General features: G+C 38.1%; 1 protein-coding gene across 6 annotated transcripts in view; it reads left to right on the top strand.

Annotated features, from left to right (window-relative positions):
- tcf3b (transcription factor 3b) overlaps positions 1-24,620 on the top strand; it is a 129,230-nt gene that overhangs the window by 76,946 nt on the left and 27,664 nt on the right. For all 6 annotated transcript variants that reach the window (XM_061977903.1, XM_061977904.1, XM_061977905.1 and 3 more), the window contains 5 exons: positions 8,063-8,136; positions 8,675-8,747; positions 10,814-10,854; positions 12,578-12,710; positions 15,296-15,342. In XM_061977903.1, coding sequence (XP_061833887.1) covers positions 8,063-8,136; positions 8,675-8,747; positions 10,814-10,854; positions 12,578-12,710; positions 15,296-15,342 — 368 coding nt within the window. The remainder of the gene's footprint in view (positions 1-8,062; positions 8,137-8,674; positions 8,748-10,813; positions 10,855-12,577; positions 12,711-15,295; positions 15,343-24,620) is intronic.

Raw genomic sequence — 24,620 nt, 5'->3', positions numbered from 1 at the left:
CTAAATAGTAAATTAAAATACGATCAAAAGTCCGCTTACAATGTAATAAGGATGTAACGGTAAATGGTGTGATGATGAACCGCAGTAAAATTCCAGACAGTAATACCGTTTAAATTGTTAATTACCGCAAAGACTTAATTTATTAATGCATCTTAAGGCAACACTGCTTAGTTCCTGGAAACAAGCGCCACAGCACCAGCGCATGAGCACTAATGCCGGACTTTGCTTGAGAACTTTGCTCTGGAGAGGTTCCCTTCGAGTAAACTGAGCCGATTGCTTCGTTTCACTTAATTTCACTTGCTTCTACTCCCGTGGGGTCTTTGCGTGCATTTTATAGCACACTGCTGTTATTACATAAGTGTGGACAGTATTGGAAACAGATTGATTGACTGATAGAACCTTTTATTAGTAGATTGCACAGTACCGTACATATTCCGTACAATTGACTACTAAATGGTAACACCCGAATAAGTTTTTCAATTTGTTTAAGTCGGGGTCCACGTTTATCAATACATGGACACATTTGTCCCACAAAAAAAGTTTACCTTGGAGGAGTAAAATATTTTATGTTGCAGTTTAATTTCCGTCAGCTGCTGGGACTGAGAGTTACCATGCAGCAGGCGATGTGTTGGGAACGTTGCCACAATTTGTTTATAAAGTCTTTAGTTTTACTGGGATGGTCACTCAACCTTTATTTTACTGCTAGCTTTGTTAGTGTTCAAATAACATCAGTCAAAGCTAAACTGTTTTGTCATCTTATCGAATTGAATGCAGGCTGTGTTGTCAGTGAGGCACAAAGATTGTGTGTTAGATGTGAGAAAGTATCACTCCTGTTTATTTTTGTTGGCCAAAGTGTTGCACTGAACCACATGGTGTTGTTGAAGAAGAACAAAGCTTGTTTCTTAGACGTTATCTTCATTAGCCTAACTGCTTTGTGTTTTGTATTGATATCAAAAGTAAACACCATGTTTTTACATTACTTGTGGTTTTTAATGTCACAAAGTTATTAAAAACCACTCTTGTGCCGTCAAAAACCTAAAGGCTGCACAGTTCCTGTCTTCACAATAAAAACGCTGCGCCATCCTACCTGCGCTAACAAAATAAGAGTCTCAGCAAGCTAGCGCTCACAAGCTAGCAAGCTACGGAGTTTGCATCAATGTATTTCTTGCAAAGTGTTTAAAGACGAGTATGGAAGCTGGACAAATAAGATGCCAAAAACCAACCACTTTCATGTGGTGTTGGACAGATAGGAGGACTTTTTATCTTCCACAATCTAAATTCGAAAATGTGGAAGTTATCAACACTGCTGTGAATCCTGTCTGATTCCAATCAGTGCAAGTCATCAGAATAAGGTAGACTTATGTTCTTGTCTTCATGAAAGAAAGGAAGCTTTATGTTATGGTTATGATTTGAGTTGATTTCGAACATGCATAGAATTACAACATGAATGAACATGTCAACAAAAAACGTCTGATTCACAAATAATTAAATATAAATTATATATGTGTGCGCGCGTGCGTGCATGAAGATTAGGTGGATCACCTTGACTTGCTCATTTAAAAAATAGCTCGCCTGCTGACAAAGTGTGGGCACCCCTGTTATACAACATATTTGTGTTCAAACTCTTAATGGATCTGCTCCGATACAGTACAGTATGTCAATGTACATAACTTAAATACCTCTCGATGAAAATGTAAAAAAAATAGCGATAAAGGCATCATGTAATGAGAAGAAGATGACACGTTAATACTATTTATGAACAAAACATATATATTTAACGGTTATCTATAGTCTTTTTATGAGACATTACACATTACATGATGGCATCACGTTCACACCCCACCTCAACACTGTTTTACCAAACATAATGAATAATTGTGATTATTATTTTTGATTTTCAATACTGATAAAATTAATCTTAAATCCTATTATCTTGTCCATAACCGTGCAGCCCTAAATGTAAGACTAGACTCGTTGTGGCTTGTGCAGCCCTTTGAGACACTTGTGATTAAGGGCTGTATAAATAATTTTTGATTGATTGGGAATAAGCGGTAGAAAATGGATGGATGGATGGATGGATGATTGATTTCATACATGAACACTATTTTTATCTATATGGACAAAAAGTGCAGTTACATGTTATCTTACCAGGTGCCAACTTGCACAATTTTAACATTTATGTTTATTTATGCATATTATTATTGTTTCTGCCATATATTGTTTATATGGCAGAACCGCGCAAAACCAGTGGAATTGGCACGTTGTGTAAATCATAAAAATAAAAACAGAATATAATGATTTGCAAATCCTTTTCAACATATTCAATTTAATAGCCCGCAAAGACAATATATTTAATGTTTGAACTGAGAAACAATTTTTTTTTTTTTTATTTGCAAATAATCATTAACTTAGAATTTAATGGCAGCAACACATTGCAAGTTGGCACAGGGGCATTTTTACCACTGTGTTACATGACCTTTCCTTTTAACAACACTCAGTAAACGTTTGGGAACTGAGACCCATTTTTGAAGCTTTTCTGGTGGAATTCTTTCCCATTCTTGCTTGATGTACAGCTTAAGTTGTTCAACAGTCCGGGGTCTCCGTTGTTGTATTTTACGCTTCATAATGCGCCACACATTTTCAATAGGAGACAGGTCTGGACTACTGGCAGGCCAGTCTAGTACCCACACTCTTTTACTATGAAGCCACGCTGTTGTAACACGTGCAGAATGTGGCTTGGCATTGTCTTGCTGAAATAAGCAGGGGCGTCCATGATAACTTTGCTTGGATGGCAACATATGTTGCCCCAAAACCTGTATGTACCTTTCAGCATTGATGGTGCCTTCACAGATGTGTAGTTACCCATGCCTTGGGCACTAATACACCCCCATACCATCACAGATGCTGGCTTTTGAACTTTGCGCTTATAACAACTTTTCCTCTTTGGTCCGGAGGACACAACGGCCACAGTTTCCAAAACCAATTTGAAATGTGAACTCGTCACACCACAGAACACTTTTCCACTTTGCATCAGTCCATCTTAGATGAGCTCGGGCCCAGCGAAGCCGGCGGCGTTTCTGGGTGTTGTTGATAAATGGCTTTAGCTTTGCAGTTTTAACTTGCACTTACAGATGTAGCGACAAACTGTAGTTACTGACAGTGGTTTTCTGAAGCGGTCCTGAATCCATGTGATGATATCCTTTTATATGCTGATGTCGCTTTTTGATGCAGGGATCGAAGGTCACGGGCATTCAATATTGGTTTTCGGCCTTTCTCCAGATTCTCTGAACCTTTTGATGATATTACGGACCGTAGATGGTGAAATCCCTAAATTCCTTGCAATAGCTCGTTGAGAAATGTTGTTCTTAAACTGTTGGACAATTTGCTCACACATTTGTTCACAAATTGGTCACCCTCGCCCCATCCTTGTTTTTGAATGACTGAGCATTTCATGGAAGCTGCTTTTATACCCAATCATGGCACCCATCTGTTCCCAATTAGCCTGTTCACCTGTGGGATGTTCCAAAAAGGGGTTTGATGAGCATTCCTCAGCTTTCTCTGTCTTTTTTGCCACCTGTGCCAGCTTTTTTGAAACATGTTGCAGGCATCAAATTCCAAATGAGCTAATATTTGCAAAAAATAACTAAGTTTCTCAGTTTGAACGTTAAATATCTTGTCTTTGCAGTCTATTCAATTGAATATAGGTTGAAAAAGATTTGCAAATCATTTTCTCTTTTTATTTATGATTTACACAACGTGCCAACTTCACTGGTTTTGGGTTTTGTATAAGAACATGTGACAGACCAACGATGACATGTTCATTTTCAAACATTCTCTGTCATGCATTCAACTACAAGTTGACGTACCTTGTACTCGATGTATTGTTGTGGATGGTGGTCCCGGAGTTGGCTCATCATGTTTGAAGTGTTGCCTCCCTATGCCGGTACTTGTTTCCTACATTTTCTGTTAATGAGCCAACTATCCTCAATTATTTTACCCTTAGCAAGCTTTACAGATCCAAAATACGTCCAAACTTCAGATTTTGTCCGTTAACTACTAGGGCAAAATCTCAAGAGCAATGTCCATGTTTAGTTTTCCGCCATTGCAAACAGCAATAATACAAATGCACCATCTTCGGAGGCGTGGCTGCTGCTGCGTTCAGAGTAAGTGATCAATGTGGCCTAAAATGCAATAATAAATGAAAATGTTTCGATAATTACAACATTAAACGGTATTACTTACGGTCCGGAATTTTACCGTGGTTTTTCATTATACCGTTTACCGTTACAGCCCAAGTCCATTAACAGGTAAAAAGTCAAGGGCGGTCACGGCATGCTTGCCATCAATGCTGGTCAATTTTTTAGGGCATTACGGCAAGTGACAAGAGCGGTCGCGGCATTTGCCTCAGTTGCCGCGGTTAAATTGGAACCCTGCGTGTAGATGTACATAATAGGGATGTAACGGTATAATGATAAACCGCGGTAAAATTCCGGATGGTTAGTAATACCGTTTAATTTTTTGATTACAGAAAAACCTTAATTTATTAATGCATTTTAGGCAACACTGCTTACTTCTTGAAAACAGAAGCGCCACATCGCCTGCACATGCGCACTTGTGCCGTTAGGCCCGAGAAAACATGGCAACGACTACACAGATTTTGCTTTGAAAATGTTTCCTCAGAGTAAACGGAACCGATCGCTTTGTCTCAGTTCATTTCAATCGCTTCTAATTCCGTGGAGTCTCGGTGTGCGTTTAAGAGCACAATGCTGTTGGAGAAAAATATCTGATGTTGTGGTTTCATTTTGAGCGTGCAACTAGCGCCCGTCCGTCAGCTGCTGGGACTGAGAGTTACCATGCAGCAGGCGATGTGTCGGGAACGTTGCCACAACTTGTTTATAAAGTCTTTAGCTTGTTGACTGAGATGCTCACTTGTCCTTTAATTGAACTGCTAATATTGTCAGTGTTCCAATAACATCAATACTAGCTAAAATGTTTTGTAATCTCATCGAATTGAACGCAGGCGGAGTTGTCGGTGAGGCACAAAGATTGTATTTTATATGAGAGATATCACTCATGTTTATATTTGTTAGCCAAACTCTTGCACTGAAGTACATGTTTGTTGAAGAAGAACAAAGCTTGTTTATTTGACTTTACCTTCATTCGCCAAACAGCTTTGTGTTTTATATTGATATAAAAAATTAAACATGTTTGTGTTTATGGTGTATAGTTAATTACTATACAAAATATTTCTGCTCAAACTCTTAATGGATCTGTCCCGATACAGCATGTACATGTACACAGTCGTACATTTAAATGTTTGTACATAACTTAAAAAATACCTCTCTATGAAAATGTAAAAATATAGTTAAAGGCATCATGTAATAAAAAAAAGCTGACGCGCTGATACTATTAATGAAGAAAAAATTGTAAAGGACAATGTTTTATCAACTGATTGCAATAATGTAAATTTGTTTTAACTATTAAATGAATAAAAAATGACTTATTTTATCTTTGTGAAAATATTGGACACAGTGTGTTGTCAAGCTTATGAGATGCATGCAAGTGTAAGCCACTGTGACACTATTGTTCTTTTTTTTATTTGTTTTATAAATGTCTAATGATAATGTCAATGAGGGATTTTTAATCACTGCTATGTTGAAAGTGTAACTAATATTGATACTGTTGATAATATTAATTTTTGTTTCACTACTTTTGGTTTGTTCTGTGTCATGTTTGTGTCTCCTCTCAATTGCTCTGTTTATTGCAGTTCTGAGTGTTGCTGGGTCTGGTTTGGTTTTGGAATTGGATTGCATTGTTATGGTATTGCTGTGTATTGTTTTGTTGGATTGATTAATTAATAAAAAAATAAAAATCGATTGTTTAAAAATGAGAATCGATTCTGTATCGCACAACATGAGAATCGCAATTTGAATCGATTTTTTCCCACACCCCTAATAAGTGTGCGAGTGTGCGTGTGTGTGTGAGCGAGCACACAGACTCATTTTTACTGATCAATGTGGCCCCAGAGTCAAAATAATTGCCCAGGTCTGAGTTAAAGGAAGGCTGTTGGGATTAGGGCTACACGAAAAACTTAATTGCGATGTTTCCTGTCCAAAATTTGCGACTGCGATTAAATTTACGATTTTTATATTTTTTGCATATACTGTAAATGTATAAAACTGCGCATAATTAGAGTACATGTTACTTTTACAATGTCAATTAACATGTTTGTCTCAAGGTGCCACACATTAGAACAATATGCAATAATTTACTTTAGAAAATGTTTTGCTTTATGCAGACAGACTCAGAGCACTTGTCCACATCATGCTCTTAAACTGAAGAAATAACAGATAAAACCAAGTGTTTATAATTTAATCATATAATGAATGCGAATAACATTTTAAAAACATACCAACTTTTATCATTACTGTACAATTTTTTACCATTGTACTGTAGTTGGAAGGTAAATAACATTATTCTAAATAAACAACAATTAAACTGTCATCTTTGTAAGCAAATATTTAAGTTAAATAGATATTAAACATCGTAAACTGCATTTTTTACCCAGTTGGAAAAACTAGGTCGGCTTGTCATTTTTTTTGTGTTGCCATCGTGGCATTCTTGCTCGTTCATCCGTGATGATTGGCTCATATTGCCCCTCCGATTTGAAGCTGAAATATTCCCACAACAGGACCTTTGGCTTAGTAACTATATTTTTTCACACCTAATTCTTGTTACTTTGCGGAACTTCTTACTAGCGAGTTGCAAGGCTCTATGTCCGTTTTTCCTGTGTGTGCAAAGCTGGCAGTCTTGCTCTCCGCCCATCGAGACAAAGATTGTGGATGACTGAAAAGAGGGCTCTCTGCGTTCGGTTAAATCTACTGTTAAATAAACGTGCCAAGGTTCTGGGAGCGATGCACAGAGTGAGACATCTTTTCTCCCTGCTTGAAGTAAGAGACGAAGACACGCTATTCGGATTGCCGAACATGTCTGTCAATCAAATGCCTTTTGCGGTTACGTTATCGTACTAATTAAAACCTCAATGTCGATTCGATTTTGATTAATCATGCAGCCCCAGCTGGAATACATTGTTTTTAAAGAAATGATTCTAACGGTAAAAGTTTATAGTTCTTTGATTGCTCACGTGTTGTACTGTTTGACGACGGTGCCTTCATTAGTGCCGTGTTCTTTCGTCCCAGCACATGTGGCAAAAGAAGCGATGCTGATCTTTAGAGGTCTTTCCTCCCCGCTCGCACAATCCTCCATGCCACTCGCATCGGCAGCCATAGATCACGGCTGTCGCAGCATGTGTAGGTGCTTGCACCCCTCTGTTAGCCTCATCACTCATTCCTCCCTCGTCAGCCGGGATGCTGATCTCGCCCCCCCCCCTCGCGTTTTCGTTCACTTGCTTTCTCACACACATTTTTTTAATTAGGCACACAAAAAATAAAAATCAAAGAAGGCATGAATATTCATAAGAAAGCTACATTAATATGCACAATTATGCAAATCAGCATGCAATTAAGCCTTGTGTCTCCAGAGAGCTTGGATAGCATTAGTGCACAAGACGGGCGAGAAGAGGATGATGGGGGTATTTTGAGGAGTTTTCAGCTTCACCAGCCTTTTGGCTGAGTGTTTCCTTTGTGTGTTGCACATGGTGTCTTTCTTTACCTAAACATGGCAGCGTGCGTTTCGGCTTTGCATCTTGTTTTGAGCCAGTCTACATGTTTCCATTTTGCTTAAAATTATTCGCTAAATTGCCTATTTTGTTTTTTCCCAAGTCTTTATAATGAACACTGATCATTACGCTTAGAATCATTTTCCCATAGATACATTTTACATCATATTGCGTGTTTAAAGCAACAGCAGCTCATTTAATCATTAGAGGTTTTCTTAATGGTTTGCACAAGTCCACTGTGGCCACTTAAGCACATAAAATTTTGGTGGCATGGTCCTTTTAATGTTATTCCAGCATCAATGATGCACATTGATATCTTCAGCCGTTTTCTTGCTCCACATTCATTTACTTGCCTCCATTTATAACAAAATTGTCTTATTTCAGCACTTGACGAGCGCAGCAGCTCTGGTTCCTGGGGTTCGGCAGAACAGAATAGTCCTTCCTTCAGCCAAGGACGGGTAAGATCTAAATGCAGTTTTCCCAAATTGTTGCCAGATGCATATTTTGTAAATTACTGCTTTTGCTAATCAAACATACACGCTCCCCCAGCAGCAGGGCGGCTGAGTTCTGTGCTCGTTTGATGTGAAGTTGTAGTTTTGCTCTGTACCTAATAACCTTGGCTTTGATTCCTGAATTGGCAAGCCATCTAGTAGCCCAAAACCTCTGTGAAGGCCCACCGGTAATTCCTGTCTCACATCCGCCATAACTGCCTTGGCACCGCTCAGTGTAAAATATAAGGAACAAGGGCTGAAGTGCATGCAGCAGGCTTTGATTAGCACGCATCGATAATTAAGAAAGTCGCTTCGAATCCCCAAGCTGATGCAGATTTGTCTGGCATGTGTCCTGCGAGTTAAGCAGCAGAGCAGAGGGAGGAAAACCTTAAAACCCAGTAGTTGTGCCAACATGAGGGCGATAGCCAGGAAGAGTGGTTATCATGCCTATTGAGCCATAATCTTCTCAAAAGCATCATGTCCGATGCACCGTGTGTTCCTGCAGGGCTACGGAGAAGGAGCCCACTACAGTGAACATGAAAGCTTGTCCTCTCCTTTCATAAGTTCAGGGATTGCAGGTAAGATTTGCAATGTTTTTGTTCTTATTAGGATCTGAAGTCTAATCTAGTTGTTATTTTTGTAAATGTTATTATATTAACCAACTCTTTTTATCAGGGACGTCACGGTATGAAAATGTATCACGGTTATTGTGACCAAATTTACCCCGGTTTTTGCGGTATTTTTAAATGTGCTCAACGTTTTCAAAAAGTACTTATACTGAAATCTTTAACCAAGTTTTATTGAAACAACACATTCAAAATTATTTTGTTTGGATAAGAAACTTTATTGTAAATAAGAACACCACACTTGTATGTCAAGTAAAAATTTAACATTATAAATGTAAGTAATATGGCAGAAACAAAATAGCATAATTAAGTAAAAATTTGAAAAGTGTGCAAGATAGCATCTTATGGACATAAGAGATAAATATTGCAAGATGGCACCTGATGGCCATAACACGTAACTACTTTTTGTCCATATGAATAAAAATAGTGTTCATTTTTTAGATCTAGTCTTAGACAGAGCTACACAATTATGACCAAATTAATAATTGGGATTATTTTTTATCAATAGTGAAATCGCAATTATTAATCAGGATGTTTCATTATGTTAGGTAAAAGTGTTGAGTTGGGTTGTGAACGTAATGTCTAATAGGGCTATAGATAAACAGTATCCATATATTTAAAGGCCAATATTTGTCCTTATGTTCATTAATAGTATCAACGTGTCAGCCTTTTCACGTTACATGATGCCTTTATTGCCATGTTTATATTTTGATAGAAGTATTTTTTAAAGTTATGTACATGTACCTAATATATGTACATGTACATGCTGTATCGGAACAGATCCATTAAGAGTTTGAACAGAAATTAGTCGTATAGGAATTACTATACACTATAAAACATTAACAAGCGCTATGTCACATGAATGTTTTTTAATGTAACTTTGTGAAATGAACAAATCCACATGTTGTGGATTTGGTGTATACTTTGATATCAATATAAAACACAAAACAGTTTGGCTAATGAGGCTAAAGTCTAATAAACAAGCTTTGTTGTTGTCCAACAACAGCATTGTTTTAATGCAACAGTTCAGCCAACAAAAATAAACACGAGTAATACCTCTCACTTCTAATACGCAATCTTCACAGCCTGCGTTCAATTCGAAGATTTTAGGTAGTGTTTATGTAATCGGAACACTGAAAACGTTACCAGTTAAATAAAGGACAAGTGATCATCCCAGTAAACAAACGAGAAGATGTCATAAACAAGTTGTGGCAACGTTACCTACACATCAACTGCTGCATGTTTCCTCGCGTCATTAACTCTGTCACAACAGGACGCTGTGTTAAGAAAATGAAAGCAACATCGCTACGATGTACTTTTAGCGTTGGACAAACGCGTCTCCAATATTGTCGACACCTGTAGTCATCTAATAGCAGCGGTGCACTCTTGATCGCACGGCGAGACTCCACAGGAATGAAGCGAGGAGAAAAGAAGTTAAACGAAGTGCTCAGCCCCATTCAGTCCGAGAGGAACTCTACGGAGAAGTCTGTGTAGTTGCTCTCCGACATGTTTTAAGCCAAACGACGTTAGTGCGCATGCGCTGGCACCGCTGTGACTCCGTTTCTAGAAGTAAGCGGTGTTGCCTAAAATGCATTTATAAATTACATTTTTTCGGTAATAAAAAATGTAAACGGTATTACTAACCGTCTGAAATTTTACCGTGGTTTATCATTATACCGTTAAATGTTACATTCCTACTTTATATGAATACATACTGTAGTTCTGTCCAGATTTTTGTTTGTCAGTGACAATGTGTTTGTATGCATGTGTGTGTGTGTGTGTGTGTGTGTGTGTGTTCATTGTGTCAGTGTCGGGGCACTGAAGCAGAAACCTTGTCTAGGGTTTTATCTGTCAGGCGGTCTAATGAAACTGAGCGTACAAAAAGAGGATGGCATCGATGGAATTTTCTTACTTTTTAGAAATCCACTTTTTTGTTTGAGCACAACTTTTTACCTCTGAAATGGGGATGTTTTTTTTTTACTAATGCTCGTTCATCAATTCATAATTTCATCTTTCAGGTAAAAATGAGAGGCCATCGTACCCTGCATTTGCAAATCAGGTATTTTTCCACTTGATATTTGAACAACCTGGGTCACAGTTCCACCAAGTGGTGCATTTCAGTTGAACTCGCCATGGGAAAGTTTACTGTATAGTTGTGATGGTAATGTGACATCTTAACCGCATGAAAAGTGAAGCATGGGGCAACAATGTGTGCTGACATCCCTTAGAAAGAAAAGCAAAGACTTGGTCAAATAGAGTTGATGTATAACACTGTACACAGTGCTGTGCGATATAGAAAAAAATGCATCTCAATAAAATGTTATTTTATATCCTAATAAGGAATATTACAAAATAATATTTGTGTCTTAAAATTCTACAGTGTATTTGGAAAGCATTCACAGTGCTTCACTTTTTCCACATCGTGTCTACAATATTAACAATATTACAGCCTTATTCCAAAATTGTTTGTCCTCAAAATTCTACCCCTGTATTAATAATGTGAAAAGTTTTTACTTTTATTTTTTTTGCAAGTTTATTAAAACTATAAAAATCACATGTACATGAGTATTCACAGCCTTTGCGCAATATTTTGTTGATGCACATTTGGCAGCAATTAGTCTTTTTGAATACGACGCCGCAAGTTTGGCACACCTATCTTTGGGCAGTTTTGCCCATTTCTCTTTTCAGCACCTCTCAAGCGCCATCAGATTGGATGGGAAGTGTTGGTTTTCATTCAGGATGAAGCCATCTTTTTAAAACCCATGTAAACAGTTCAATTAAATCACGTTTGACTTTTTAAAGATCGAAATAAACGTTTCTAGATTCATAGATTAGAAACCATTTCCCTCTTGAATACTGTATAATCATATCCTATCATATGTGCCAGACTCCATCGGGGATCATGGCACTGTTCTTAACAATAAAGTCACAAACGTAGAAGACAAAGTCAGAGGGACTGTTACAAGAAGAAAAATAGAGATGAAATAAGTCAACAATTTTAAATATATGATAAAATATAAATTAATAAGAGGCAGAATGTTCTCAAAGAAGTCAGATTTGATTTGTGACATGACATTAATATATTTCAAATGAGTGAGAAATGTCTACAAGCAACATTGTTAATCATACTTTATTTAGTGACTTAAGGATAGAATGTCTAACTCCATATACAACAATTTTACCACTTTGTTGATTTATAATCCAACAATTGTTAATAATTCACTGTGTAGTGGAAAGTTTAAATTTAAATAGTCAAAGCAATCCCTCACTATGGCATTTTTCTCTGTCTCCGATCACCATAACCACAAGAACCGAAGCAGATGTCATTGAAACACAAATTAAAACATTACAACATTGTTATTCGTTAGATCCAAGAGCTTCTGCTAGTGACAGCTACAAGCCCTGGTCTATGCTATTATTAGCATGTAGTATTTTCTTGCCCTACCCACAATCCCCACATATCTAAACAACCTGAAATGGCAACACTTGTCCCCTATTGTACAGGAAACACAAAGCATTTGGCTAAAGGTCAGTTTAGAGAGAGAGTATGTGAACATATGGTAGAAATAAACAATTTATTTGAAAAATCTGACTAAATAAATGCCTATAAACATACTGACTGTTAAAGATGTGTTAAACCGTGTGTACGAAACACAACTGGCCTGCTCAATGAATACAGGGCTTTACATGATCGCATTTCAGAAAAGCAGTCTTAAAAGAATCTGTTTCTGTTGCATTATTATTTATTTAGTTCAACCTGGTCTTTTCTGTTTTTTTTTCAGCCTGGTTTTCTTCCCAGTGACATTGCAATGCCTAGCCCGGATGCAATGTCTCCTTCTGGCCTCAAGTCAGGCTCCCAGTTTTATCCGTCCTACCCAAACAATCCCCGAAGGAGGCCACCTGAAGGAGGTTTGGGTAAGATAACAAACATAGGAGCATTTAATGGTCCCATATGTAACTGTTTTTCAACCATTTTAAATCGGTGTCAGAGCTCTCACAATTGTATACTGGAGGTGTGTTTTCCAAAATGTATCTTTAATGCTGGAATTTAGACGCAAGTGGTTTTTGCAAACTCAACTGAGAACACCGTTTTGTGTTTGTAGTTTAATGTTAATGAGATGGTTCCAAGATGTGCTATTGTGCACTTTTACATACAGTATATATACGTTTCTCTACACTTATCCAACGCAACATAATATAAAGGCCATTTATCAGATACTATGTAATATTGTGTGGAATGCCAACAGTGCTAATTAGAGATCCACCGATATGTTTTTTTTAGTTAGATTAGTAGTAGTCACTGATATTTGGAGCTGATATTCATTTGTAATAACATTTACCTAAACATGAATAGTATACGTCAGTAAACCGCTGGACAAGGCTTTAAGTCGTTTTTTTTTTTAACATTATTTTTTAGGAAATTGCGGACCAGTGGCAACATGTTTTGTGCGGCGCTAATGTTGTGGTTAATTTAGCAGCAAAAAACTTCAGAGGATAACACAAACACCTTTATTTTGTGTGTCAGCATCAATATTTGCATTTCAAAATGTAGGAAATCTCCTGAAAATTGGTAAAAATGCGGGATTTTTCAAATTTATTTTGAAAATGTATACAGTTTCAATATGATACATCACATATTTTACACATTTTCATCTCTCTTTACAACAGGCCCGAAAAAGAATAGGAAGAAGCAAAGCTTATTTAATCCTATCCTTTTTCCACTTCATAGCAACTATTAACGCATATGTTCACTTCCTGTTGTCGATTTGTAACACAATTTACATAAATTAATTTCTAAAAGGTATGATTTCAATATTTACAAATCATATATTTCATATTAAACATTTAAATTAAAAGTAATTTTGGGATCCTTCATTTACATGAGACATTTTTAAAGCTGGCTGAAAATGTCTGCCTCAATGTTACAGAAAGGAGCTGCTGCCTGCTTATTTGTTTCTGTAATATATAATTCTCCTATTTTTAAATTTGCACAAAGTGTGGATTTTTGGCAGAGATATATTTTCTGTCATTATGTCCATCCATCTCTGTCGTGCTATTCGATTAAATCCCGAAACATAAAAACTCGCCGCGCTCCTTTTATTGAGCCCATGCACGCTGTGAGTGTTGCGGACGGAGGCTTGTCGTGCGATCGCTTTTGTAGCGAGAACAAAACAGGAGGAAGACTACAGGAAGGAAGGACAAAACGGGAATTTCCTGATAAAAAATGGAAGTTCTGACAAGTTCATGTAAGCACTCTAACGAGGGAAAAGGAGAAAAATGGGGTTGGCCATCCGAACATCGCAGCGCATCTTAGTAGAAAGGAGATCTGGTTATTACTACTAACTTACTCTCTACTTATGACTATTTTTCATTATTTTAATACTAAATGCTGGTATATATGTGTACAAATTTAATCAGTTGATGTATTTATGTTGTAGTTGTGGGGAAAAAAAATAGACTATTACTGATAAGAGGGCCAATATTGATGTTAAAATGCCGAATGATGGCACCAATAATCTGTTGATCCCTAGATCTGATATTGAACTCCCATGGGAGGTAGCCAATTTAGCTGAGGAAAGATAAAATTACCAAACTCAAAGGTCCCACAGTTGGCAGAGTTTTGGCCCTTATTTGAAGATTATAGCGAAGATGGTGGGCTCATCTACCTAGGTGCGGGTCAGTGCTGGTGTCATGTCCATAAGGATGGAGGATTTTCTAGCAGGTTGATTGAACACTAAATTGGCCCTTGTGTTTGTATGTGTGTGTGTGAATGGTTGTCTGTGTTGGCCTGTGATGAGGTGGCGACTAGAGATGTCCGATAATATCGGACTGCCGATATTATCGGCAGAAAAATGCTTTAAAATGTGATATCGGAAATTATCGGTATCGGTTTAAAAAAGTAAAATGTATAACTTTTTAAAGCGCCGCTGTACGAAGTGGTACACGGACGTAGGGAGAAGTACAGAGCGCCATAAACCTTAAAAGCACTGCCTTTACATGCCGGCCCAATCACATAATATCTACGGCTTTTCACACACACAAGTGAATGCAAAGCAGATTGGTCAACAGCCATACAGGCCGTACTGAGGGTGGCTGTATAAACAACTTTAACACTGTTACAAATATGCGCCACACTGTGAACTCACACCAAACAAGAATGACAAACACATTTTGGGAGAACATCCACACCGTAACACAACATAAACACAACAGAACAAATACCCAGAACCCCTTGCAGCACTAACTCTTCCGGGACGCTACAATATACACCCCCCGCTACCCCCTACACCTACACCTGCACCGCATCATGCATCATTTTACTTTCTTTAAGAGTCACATGCATAAAGGCTGGTGTCACACACTGCAATGCTGGATTGTTACCATTTTTGCAGTCCCCAGAAGATTAATGTTGCATCTGCGTTGATGTTTATGCTTGCACTTTGCCTCACTTTTTACCTTTTCATTGTTTTCTCTCTCTCTCTCTGCCTGCATGTATGTAGACTCCCAGCCAAAGAAGATCCGGAAACCCCCTGGCCTTCCTTCTTCGGTAAGACTTATTTTTACTGCTGTCCCTCTTTCTCACTCTATAAACACACACACACACACACACACACACACACACACACACACACACGTTGCTTTCTCCACTACACTTGGGCAGTTCTGTGACAGACCGGTAAAAACCCTCAGTGAGCGGACATCGGCATATAACAAGCTCAACTTCTACATTCACAATCAAAACACTATTCTCAACCCCTTCATAGCAGTGTGGCTCTGCAGAAAAGTGCCTTATTTCTGTGTTGATTTAATTGTAACATTCCCTAGTCCTGTGTGTAGTCCTGTTGTGTCATGGCCGTACAAAGGGTCACTGTACCAGGTCTTTGTCAGCATGCCCAGAATTTCCAGCAGCTGATGGCGCTTGTGTGCGATGGGGAGCGCACATAGTTGGAAATGCAAGTCATGTTTAGATTTTTGACTTATATTCTCAGCCTATCGGCAGTTACCCACATCACTCCCCTTTTTATGGAGTGTTGACTTTTTAGTTTTGTGTGGTAATTACCATGCGGTCTCACTGCACTGTTTAAGCTACTGTAGTTCATTTTCAACACCACGGGATCTCAAGTTTTTAATTGTCATCACATGTTTCATTGTGCTCAACCAGGCAAATGCTTCTCTCTTTGTTCGTAGTGCAGCTTCTGTGCCTTGCTGCTTTCACATAATGCATACAAGTACACCTGAACAATGTCATACTGAAAGTTGTTGGTTATCTTATTTAGTACGGTAATAAACACTTCCCACTATGACGATAACTTACAGTTGCATGTCTTTAAAGTGAAAACGTAAACATCCAGTGTAACACAATAATGTTTCAACTTTTACTTTCTGACAAGCAGTGTCCTCCACAGTGGACATGTTTATATCAGTCTAAAATATGTTTTTTCTCATAACTAACAATTTTACTTTTAATAATGTAAATACCTCACAAACTGATGTTTGGCTTTGCTGGCTTCAAATATATTTTCTGGATGACTGTTTATGAGGTGGCGACTTGTCCAGTGTGTACGCTGCCTTCCGCTCGAGTGCAGCTGGGACAGGCTCCAGCCCCCGCGCAACATCTAGAAAAGCAAGCAGTGGAAAAAAGGATGGATGGATTGAGAATGTATCAAGTAGTTTTCAGTTTCCTCATATTTCCCGTGTTGAACATTTTTTTGAGTGATTATCTCCGTGCGCTGCTCCGTGACCCGTGTCGCCTTGACGAAGGTAGCGCTTTGGTACGCAGAAAGGGGTAATGTTTTCACCCGGGTTTGTTTGTCTTTTTGTTCGCAACATAACTCAAATAGTTTGTAACTTTGAGTCACTTTTACCTCACTCTCTCAGCTTCTGTCTGTTCCAAAGTCTCACTCTTCCTTCGTGCTGGCTTCTAGAAGCAGTAGTTCATCCTCAGTATATTCAGATTCAAAAAGATAATGTTGTGAACCCTCATTTGTCCAAAAATAGGCTTCTTGGTTTGTGACCGAATCTGCCATGATTAGAACACACACAGGTCTTTGTTTTTCTGAAAGTAGGACACACAGTTGTTGCTAGAAGTCAGAAGTGCGCTGCTACAGAAACAGAAATCAATGCGCTGAAAAAATCAGATAAAATGATCGAAATATAGTATTTATTGTACATATTACATATTGTTATGAACGTGTCTGTTAGTACATTACATATAGACTTGCAGTGTTTATACTAAACGTTAATGGAGGGTTCTGAAGTTGTTTTAGAGGGCTTTGAAGGCTGCGACGGTGAACCCGAGAGGTGGCAATCTTGGGGCACCTCACGTTTCGATTAGGATTACGATTCTGGAGCTACGATTTGAGTAAAAATAATTATTAAGGCACCTTTAATTTATGTACTGTATCTTGATGCAGTTTTACATTTCTTTTTGTTTCACTAAATAAGCATTTATCACTTGCAACTTAAAAAAAAAAAATACATAAATTTGGAATAAGAAACAGTTAAATTAATTCCCACATTTATTAAATCAAAGAAAATGTGTGCAAAACTAGACTAAAAGTGCCCGTTGATAAAGGAACTCTGGTCGGATCTCTCTGTGAGGTGGCTCGTTGCAGTCAGCCAAATTATAGAACTCTCTGCATTACTTAATTTACAATAAATAAATCGATTGATTGACGTTTACTGATTGATTCTATAATTGTCCGTGTCCGAATTGCGATGCTTCTAAAAATCAATTTACCCCACCTCTAATGACTCCTATTAGCCGCATCTTCCAAGCATTTTTTATCATCTTTAAAATCTTCCCCAAAGCACGTGTTCTTGTCCCTCATGATTGTATACGATAGGCAAAATTCCCCCCAAAAAGTGCAGTTCCCCTTTAGACATTTAACTAAGTTTTTTTTATTTTAATTTTTGCTTGGAATCGTGGATGTTCCTATACTATTCTTTGCACTTAAAAATACACATTTGTCTTAAATATGATTAGAACTTTTGAGCATTATGTGTTTACTCATAGTGTTTATCCTAAACATTCCTGCCACTTCATTTTACACACTGGCATGTTTGTCTATTTTATTTATTTTTCTTTTTGACATATACCACAATAATATAGTACGTTTTCACATACACCACAATAATATTGTACTGTGGCCTTAATACCGTGATAATAATAGATTTTGATACCGTTACATCCCTAAAAACTAGTATTTTAAAAGAAGACAGAAGCCCTATCTTAATGTTCACTCACTATCACTAGCCCTCACTCACTATTATTAGCCCTCACCCACTACCACTACACCCTGGAAATAAGGCATGTAAGCAACTATGTCATACATACGTGCCACTTAGGGTTTTCTTGATATGTTGGTACTGGTACCGAAATGTATATTGATACTTTTCGATACTTTTCAAAAGCAAGGGGACCACAGAAAATGTCAACACTGGCTTTATTTTAACAGAAAATGTAATTATACATTAAACATAAATTTCTTATTGCATTCAAATAACAATTTTAGAAGATTAAAATAAATATTAAATTACATTAAATACACTGGGCTTTTATTCTTGCATTCAAAGAACAATTTTGCATATTTCATATCGCCTGCTATGATTTAGAATACCGTAGATTAAAAAGCTTGAGTGACATTGTATTAAATGCTTCATGGTTTATGGTTGCCAACTTTGATTTGTGCTATAAGAATATACAATAATTAGTAAATACTAAAGTTAATATTATGGCTAAAAGTACACAGATAAGACATGTAGCCGGTAAAGCATACATTGTTAAAGATAAAACAAATGAAGTAGTGGGAATTTGGTATGAAATTCAGTCAATTCACTTGCATTAGTTTACCGTACGTGGGTGGGTTTGACTCCACTGATAATTGGCAACAAGCCAACCAGCTGTGTAGTTAACTGCATTACCTGTCACACTTAAAACTCCTTTTGCAGATCTGAATGCTTATGTAAATATTTACCTAAATTGGAAGAAAAGGTGGTAATACTGTCTTGCCACCTTTTGTGAGGTATGTTTTAAAGCAGTACTTGCAGCGTAGTGCTTCTGTGTTTAAAGTAGGGCTGGGCGATATGGCCTTTTATTAATATCTCAATATTTTTGGGCCATGTCACGATACACGATATATATCGCGATATTTTGCCTCAGCCTTGAATGAACACTTGATGCATATAATCACAGCAGTATGATGATTCTATGTGTCTACATTAAAACATTCTTCTTCAAACTGCATTAATATATGCTCATTTTAAACTTTCATGCAGAGAGGGAAATCACAACTAAGTCAATTTAGCAAAAGTGTATTTATTAAACAGTTATTAAGCAGTGGCACAAACATTCATGTCATTTCAAAACAGAAAGTGCAAGATTGTCAGAGACATTTTAAAACAAGCTATTAGTCCACTTTTGTGCATGATGTCACTAAGATGACATATCAAAACTAAAATTAAACTAAACTAAATTAAAGTGCACTTTTTGTACAGAACACCACTACAATAGTTTAAAACAAATAAAGTGCACTTTTGTGCATGATGTCACACAGGATATTTCAGTAAGTGTCACATAAAAATGAGCTGCATATCAAATAGTATATGTCCTATGGTGTTGATGTGGAAATAGTTGCTTGGGCATTTAGTTGGTGTGGCACCGAACGGAGATGTTGACATGCGGAGTTTGAAGCACTCTTCATTCTCGAGCAGGTGATTTTTCAAATGATGCTACATATTAGCAGTGCTGCTACTTTTTGTACGCTTTTGCCGCATAAATGTTCAACATATTCCCGCTTGAAGCCAAACCACCGGCAGACGATGGACCCTGTGCTGTTTTTCTTGGGAATTAATTATTCCTCCATTTGTTACCAGATTCGCACTTTCTCTCTCTCGTATTACCACACCGTTAGCTGTTAGCATCACAGCTAACGTTACCATGTCGCTACCTGCGGTAGCGTGTGACGTTGCTCACGTGACAGTATGTGACGTATGTAAGAAGGTGCGCTTGTTTTTTGCCTCTGTGAGAAGGAGAGACAGGAAAGAGTGAAAAAGCATGCAGTGTACTGCCCCGCAGCTAAAAGCAACTGCGTGAGAACTTATACTCGAATATCACGATATAGTCATTTTCTGTATCGCACAGAGACAAATCCGCAATATATCGAGTATATCGATATATTGCCCAGCCCTAGTTTAAGCGTCACTTTTATCGTTAGTTTTGAAGCCAAAATACTTCCATATTGTGCTTCACGTACCCTCTTTTTTTAACCAGCAGAATTGCTGTTTTTCTCATTCTTCCTCTCTATGATGTTTCTGCTTGTATGCACTCTGTTTGCGCGTTGAAATGTGTCTCGGCTCAACAACCGCCACACGGCAATTTACCATACAAAAGTAGTCCCAACAACAACAAACCCAGCAGCAATTGAGTTAACGGTTTAGATTTTTTTTTTTTTATCATTAATCATGCTTCACTTGATGAATAAACAAAATAGTACACGGAGAAGAAGCCGCCATCAACAACTGTTTCTTGTGAATTTTTTTGAAGTTATTTAAACGTCTAGTTTTTACATTTGCAAGCTTTTTGTCAGTACCGTATTTTCCGCACTATAAAGCGCACCGGATTATAAGGCGCACCGGATTATAAGGCGCACCTTCAGTGAATGGCCTATTTTAAAACATTGTTCATATACTGTATAAGGCGCACCGCATTATAAGGCGCACCGCATTATAAGGCGCAAAAAATAGACGCTACAGTAGAGGCTGGGGTTGCGAGACCTGTTGTGGCTCAATATTGGTCCATATATAAGGCGCACTGTCAGCTTTTGAGAAAATTGGAAGTTTTTAGGTGTGCCTTATAGTGCGGAAAATACGGTATTTTAGTCTAGCGTTAGTGTGGCTAGCTGGCTAACGTTCAAAACTAATATACTGTATAACTTGCATAGAAATTGGGGAATAGTTTATGGCCCTACCTGGGCGATTCAGCATCTGAAAACCCTCACTCTGAAGGACAAGATTCATACCCCCTACCCCTCGTTATGCCCGCTACCTCTATATGCAAAGAGTAACTGGGACACCATTACCCCAACGGAAACGTGCACAATTCAAGGATTGGGCTAAAAAGTAGGGCAAGGGGGTGTATTGGGACTGGCCCAAACAATGCCACAACTTACAGAATACATGGCATGAACACACTGCATTTTACTCTTAGCAAAGTAAACATTTTTATAAAGATTTAGAACAAATATAAGTTGCACTTTGTTTAGAATACATTTCAAAAACTGAATTAGGAGCTTATGCTTTTGTAAACAAAAATGTAGCATTGCACAATGAATGCAAATTAATAAACTCTTACATTGAGATCAATAAAGTGTAAACTTTCATCTTCTGTCTTGAATAGGTTTGTAAAAAAAAAATCTAACATTGTATGCAGATGAATAATTAACTACAACATTGAGAGTAAACGAATGAACACAGGATTTTCCAAAGTATGAGCACCAAATATTTAGCTTTGGTAGTCGTTTGCCATCGTGCTCCTTTCTAATCATAAATTGTTTTTTGTAAAAGATTTTATCACAGTAAGCTGCACTTTAGCGGTAGTTTGTTTGTTTGTTGTCCTGTTTGCCTCGTAAATACTTGCATTTCCCCCACTTGGCTTGATGCCTGTTTTTCAGATGCTGGAATAAGTTTGTTATACTGCTGGCTTTAACAATCTTTGCAGCGTGCTGTTTACCTGTTCCATTTCTGTTGCCGCGACTCCAAGGCACTGCTGACACTTTTCTTTTCTTTGGAACAATCTTCTCGCTCTCATTCGTGGTAGCACTAGCTATTTTGATGCTGTGTGTGTGAATCGCTGCAAAGGAAATGATGGGGGAGGACGGAAGTTACAGAAGCTCTCGAAGGCAAAAAGTATCGTCTAGTATTGCGCTAGTGTTGTCCCGATACCAATATTTTGGTACCGGTACCAAAAATGTTTCGATACTTTTCGGTACTTTTCTAAATAAGGGGGACCACAAAAAAATTGCATTATTGTCTTTATTTTAACAAAAAATCTTATGGTACATTAAACATATGCTTCTTATTGCAAGTTTGTCCTTAAATAAAATAGTGAACATACAAGGCAACTTGTCTTTTATTAAGTAAACAAACAAAGGCTCCTAATTTAGTCCGTTGACATATGCAGTAACATATTGTGTAATTTTCCATTCTATTATTTTGTCAAAATTATTAAGGACAAGTGGTAGAAAATGAATTATTAATCTACTGGTTCATTTACTGTTAATATCTGCTTACTTTCTCTTTTAACATGTTCTACCTACACTTCTATTAAAATGTAATAATAATTTATTCTTCTGTTGTTTGGATGCTTTACATTAGTTTTGGATGATACCACAAATTTGGATTTCAGTCCGATACCAAGTAGTTACAGGATCATACATTGGTCATATTCAAAGTCCTCATGTGTCCAGGGACATATTTCCTGAGTTTATAAACATAATATAAATGTTAAAAAAATGAAAGAAGATGTTGTGATGCCCAAAAATATCGACGTAATCATAGTAAAATCGACTAGATACGTGCCTGTACTTGGTATCATTACGGTGGATATTAGGAGTAGATCCACCAATGGCGTTTGTTTACATTTTGACGCCGTTGAGCTACAGTGTGTAGTGAAGCATGTTTAGCTATTCCTCGTCCTGCAGGGATGATACTTGTAAGAAACTTACTTTATTTGTTGTTATAGAGGTGAGGATTAGTGATTTAGAAGTAGCTAAAACACTGCAAACTGCGAATGGACGTTCGCCGCTAGCAAGCTAGCCATGTCTTAAAGCACCTCTTCCTGAGGGCGTTTCAGTGTTATAACTTCACCTTTTTCGTTAGTTTTTAAGCCAAAGTGCACTGTTCTCCCTTTTCTGTCTACACACATTGTCTGCAAGTATTCGAGGTTTTGCGCAACCGAACATGCTCGTCTGCTCGTAAACCAGCAATGACACAAGGTGGGGGGGGGGGGGCGGCGGCGGTGGACCGGTACTTTTCAGAGGCGGTATAGTACCGAATAGGATTCATTAGTATCAAGGTACTATACTAATACCGGTATACCGTATAACCCTAACCGGCGCAAAATTATTTTAAATAGTCTGCAACAAAAAACTTTATTTTATCGATACAATTGGTTTGTCACCCAGGTCAACATTGATATTGGTTATTATAATACAGATTGATTTATTGCCGATTTGGTATACTTGAGAAGAGGACCTTAAACAATAATGATTGCATATTAAATCGCAAAAAATAATCACAATTACATTATTTTTCAAAATCATTTAGCCCTAATGATGATTGCTGTGTCAAATACTGTACCCTATTTACTTGTTCTAAGGTAACACGAGAATTTGCGTATGAGTGATAATGTTTTGTCAGTGCTACAAAGATTTTATGGTTGACTAATTCATAATTTGCATAGCCATGTATGCATAATGTGGCGTGAGCTTAAATGTAGTGTGAACAGGTACAGATTTTGTACAGTTTTTGCGAAAGGTACAGCTTATCCTATTGATTAAGAGACTGTGGATCAGCTTGGCTATAGAAGTCTACATTTGGATCCAAACCTTATTTGCTTTTGGTTTCGTGTTTGCGAAGGTTTTGACCCTCCCAAGTCCTCCACCTGTGGGTGCTGGCGGTTTGAAGTGGCTGCTGAGACCACCGTATGTACACACTTCTCCTGCAAGTGTGAACATGAAGAAACCCCCCTTCTTCTTCACACTGTCTGAACCTCAGTCATTCTCCTACAGTGTGAAGGATGGCCGCATGGCTTCAGTGCAAACGATGAAATGTTTGTATGTGTATGTGAGTGTGAGAATCCCCTCCCCCACCTCTGCCGGCCCCTGCGACTACGCCTCACCACATGATGGTCTGGGTGGGCTTTCCCCCTGTGAGTGACCCAGTTGTGAGGCACAGTGCTTTTGAGAGGCCTATGAGCCCCCTTGTCTGAGCCCAGATTAATGACTGCCGATGATGATGATCCTGTGGTCCCACACTTCCTCTCTTCCTGTCTCGTGTGGACACCCCTTTGAGTAGATTTTTTTTTGTATTTGGATGTAACAAATCGGTGGACAAAGCCATTCATGATTCAAACAAGCTTCCTGATGTTTCCTGTTGATGCATACTGCAAATGCACCTTTTGTCAACCAAGGAAGTTACAGGAACTTCTCTATTCCCTTGTGGACCATAAAAGTAACCACAACAGTCAGCGTGGTCAAATGAAGTACTTTGAGCTTAGTTTTACGTTAAACTGCATCGACTTCCACCGTGGCATAGAGGCTTTTGCGCGCTCATAACCTGAATTGCATTAAAGCCTTATTAGTTGAGGATTTTACCTGAGAAATCCCCTTTTCTTCGTGAGAATAGAATTACGCCGCAGCGCCAGTCATTGTGTTGTTCCGTTCCCATCTAGAGCAACAGGATTCGCGCGACATTGTTCCTCATGAAAGAACAATTCAAAGCCCATTGTTAAATGAAGCCATCTCCAGTCATGTTTTCCCTCGAATTAACAACGATCATGTTAAATCCCCTCATTTCTTTCACACTCCCCTGGCCATATGAAGCTTTGTTTAAGTCCTTTAGATTGCCTTCTCCTGCCCCCTCTTCCTCACTCAACACCCTTATCTATCTACCCATTTCATAAATCATCAAGGTCCTCATTTTTTCCCCCTAAATCGTCCCTCTCGCCCTTTCACCGCAGTCTCTCTTCTCCCCTCTCTCTCTCTCTTTTTCTCTCTCCCTCTCTCTCCGACTGCATCCCAGCCCCCATCGCTCACCCGCCCTCCC

This window comes from Nerophis lumbriciformis, linkage group LG18, assembly GCF_033978685.3.
Source record: "Nerophis lumbriciformis linkage group LG18, RoL_Nlum_v2.1, whole genome shotgun sequence".
NCBI lineage: Eukaryota > Metazoa > Chordata > Actinopteri > Syngnathiformes > Syngnathidae > Nerophis > Nerophis lumbriciformis.
The sequence above is the reverse complement of the archived record's forward strand: the minus strand, read 5'-3'. Positions and strand labels throughout refer to the sequence as shown.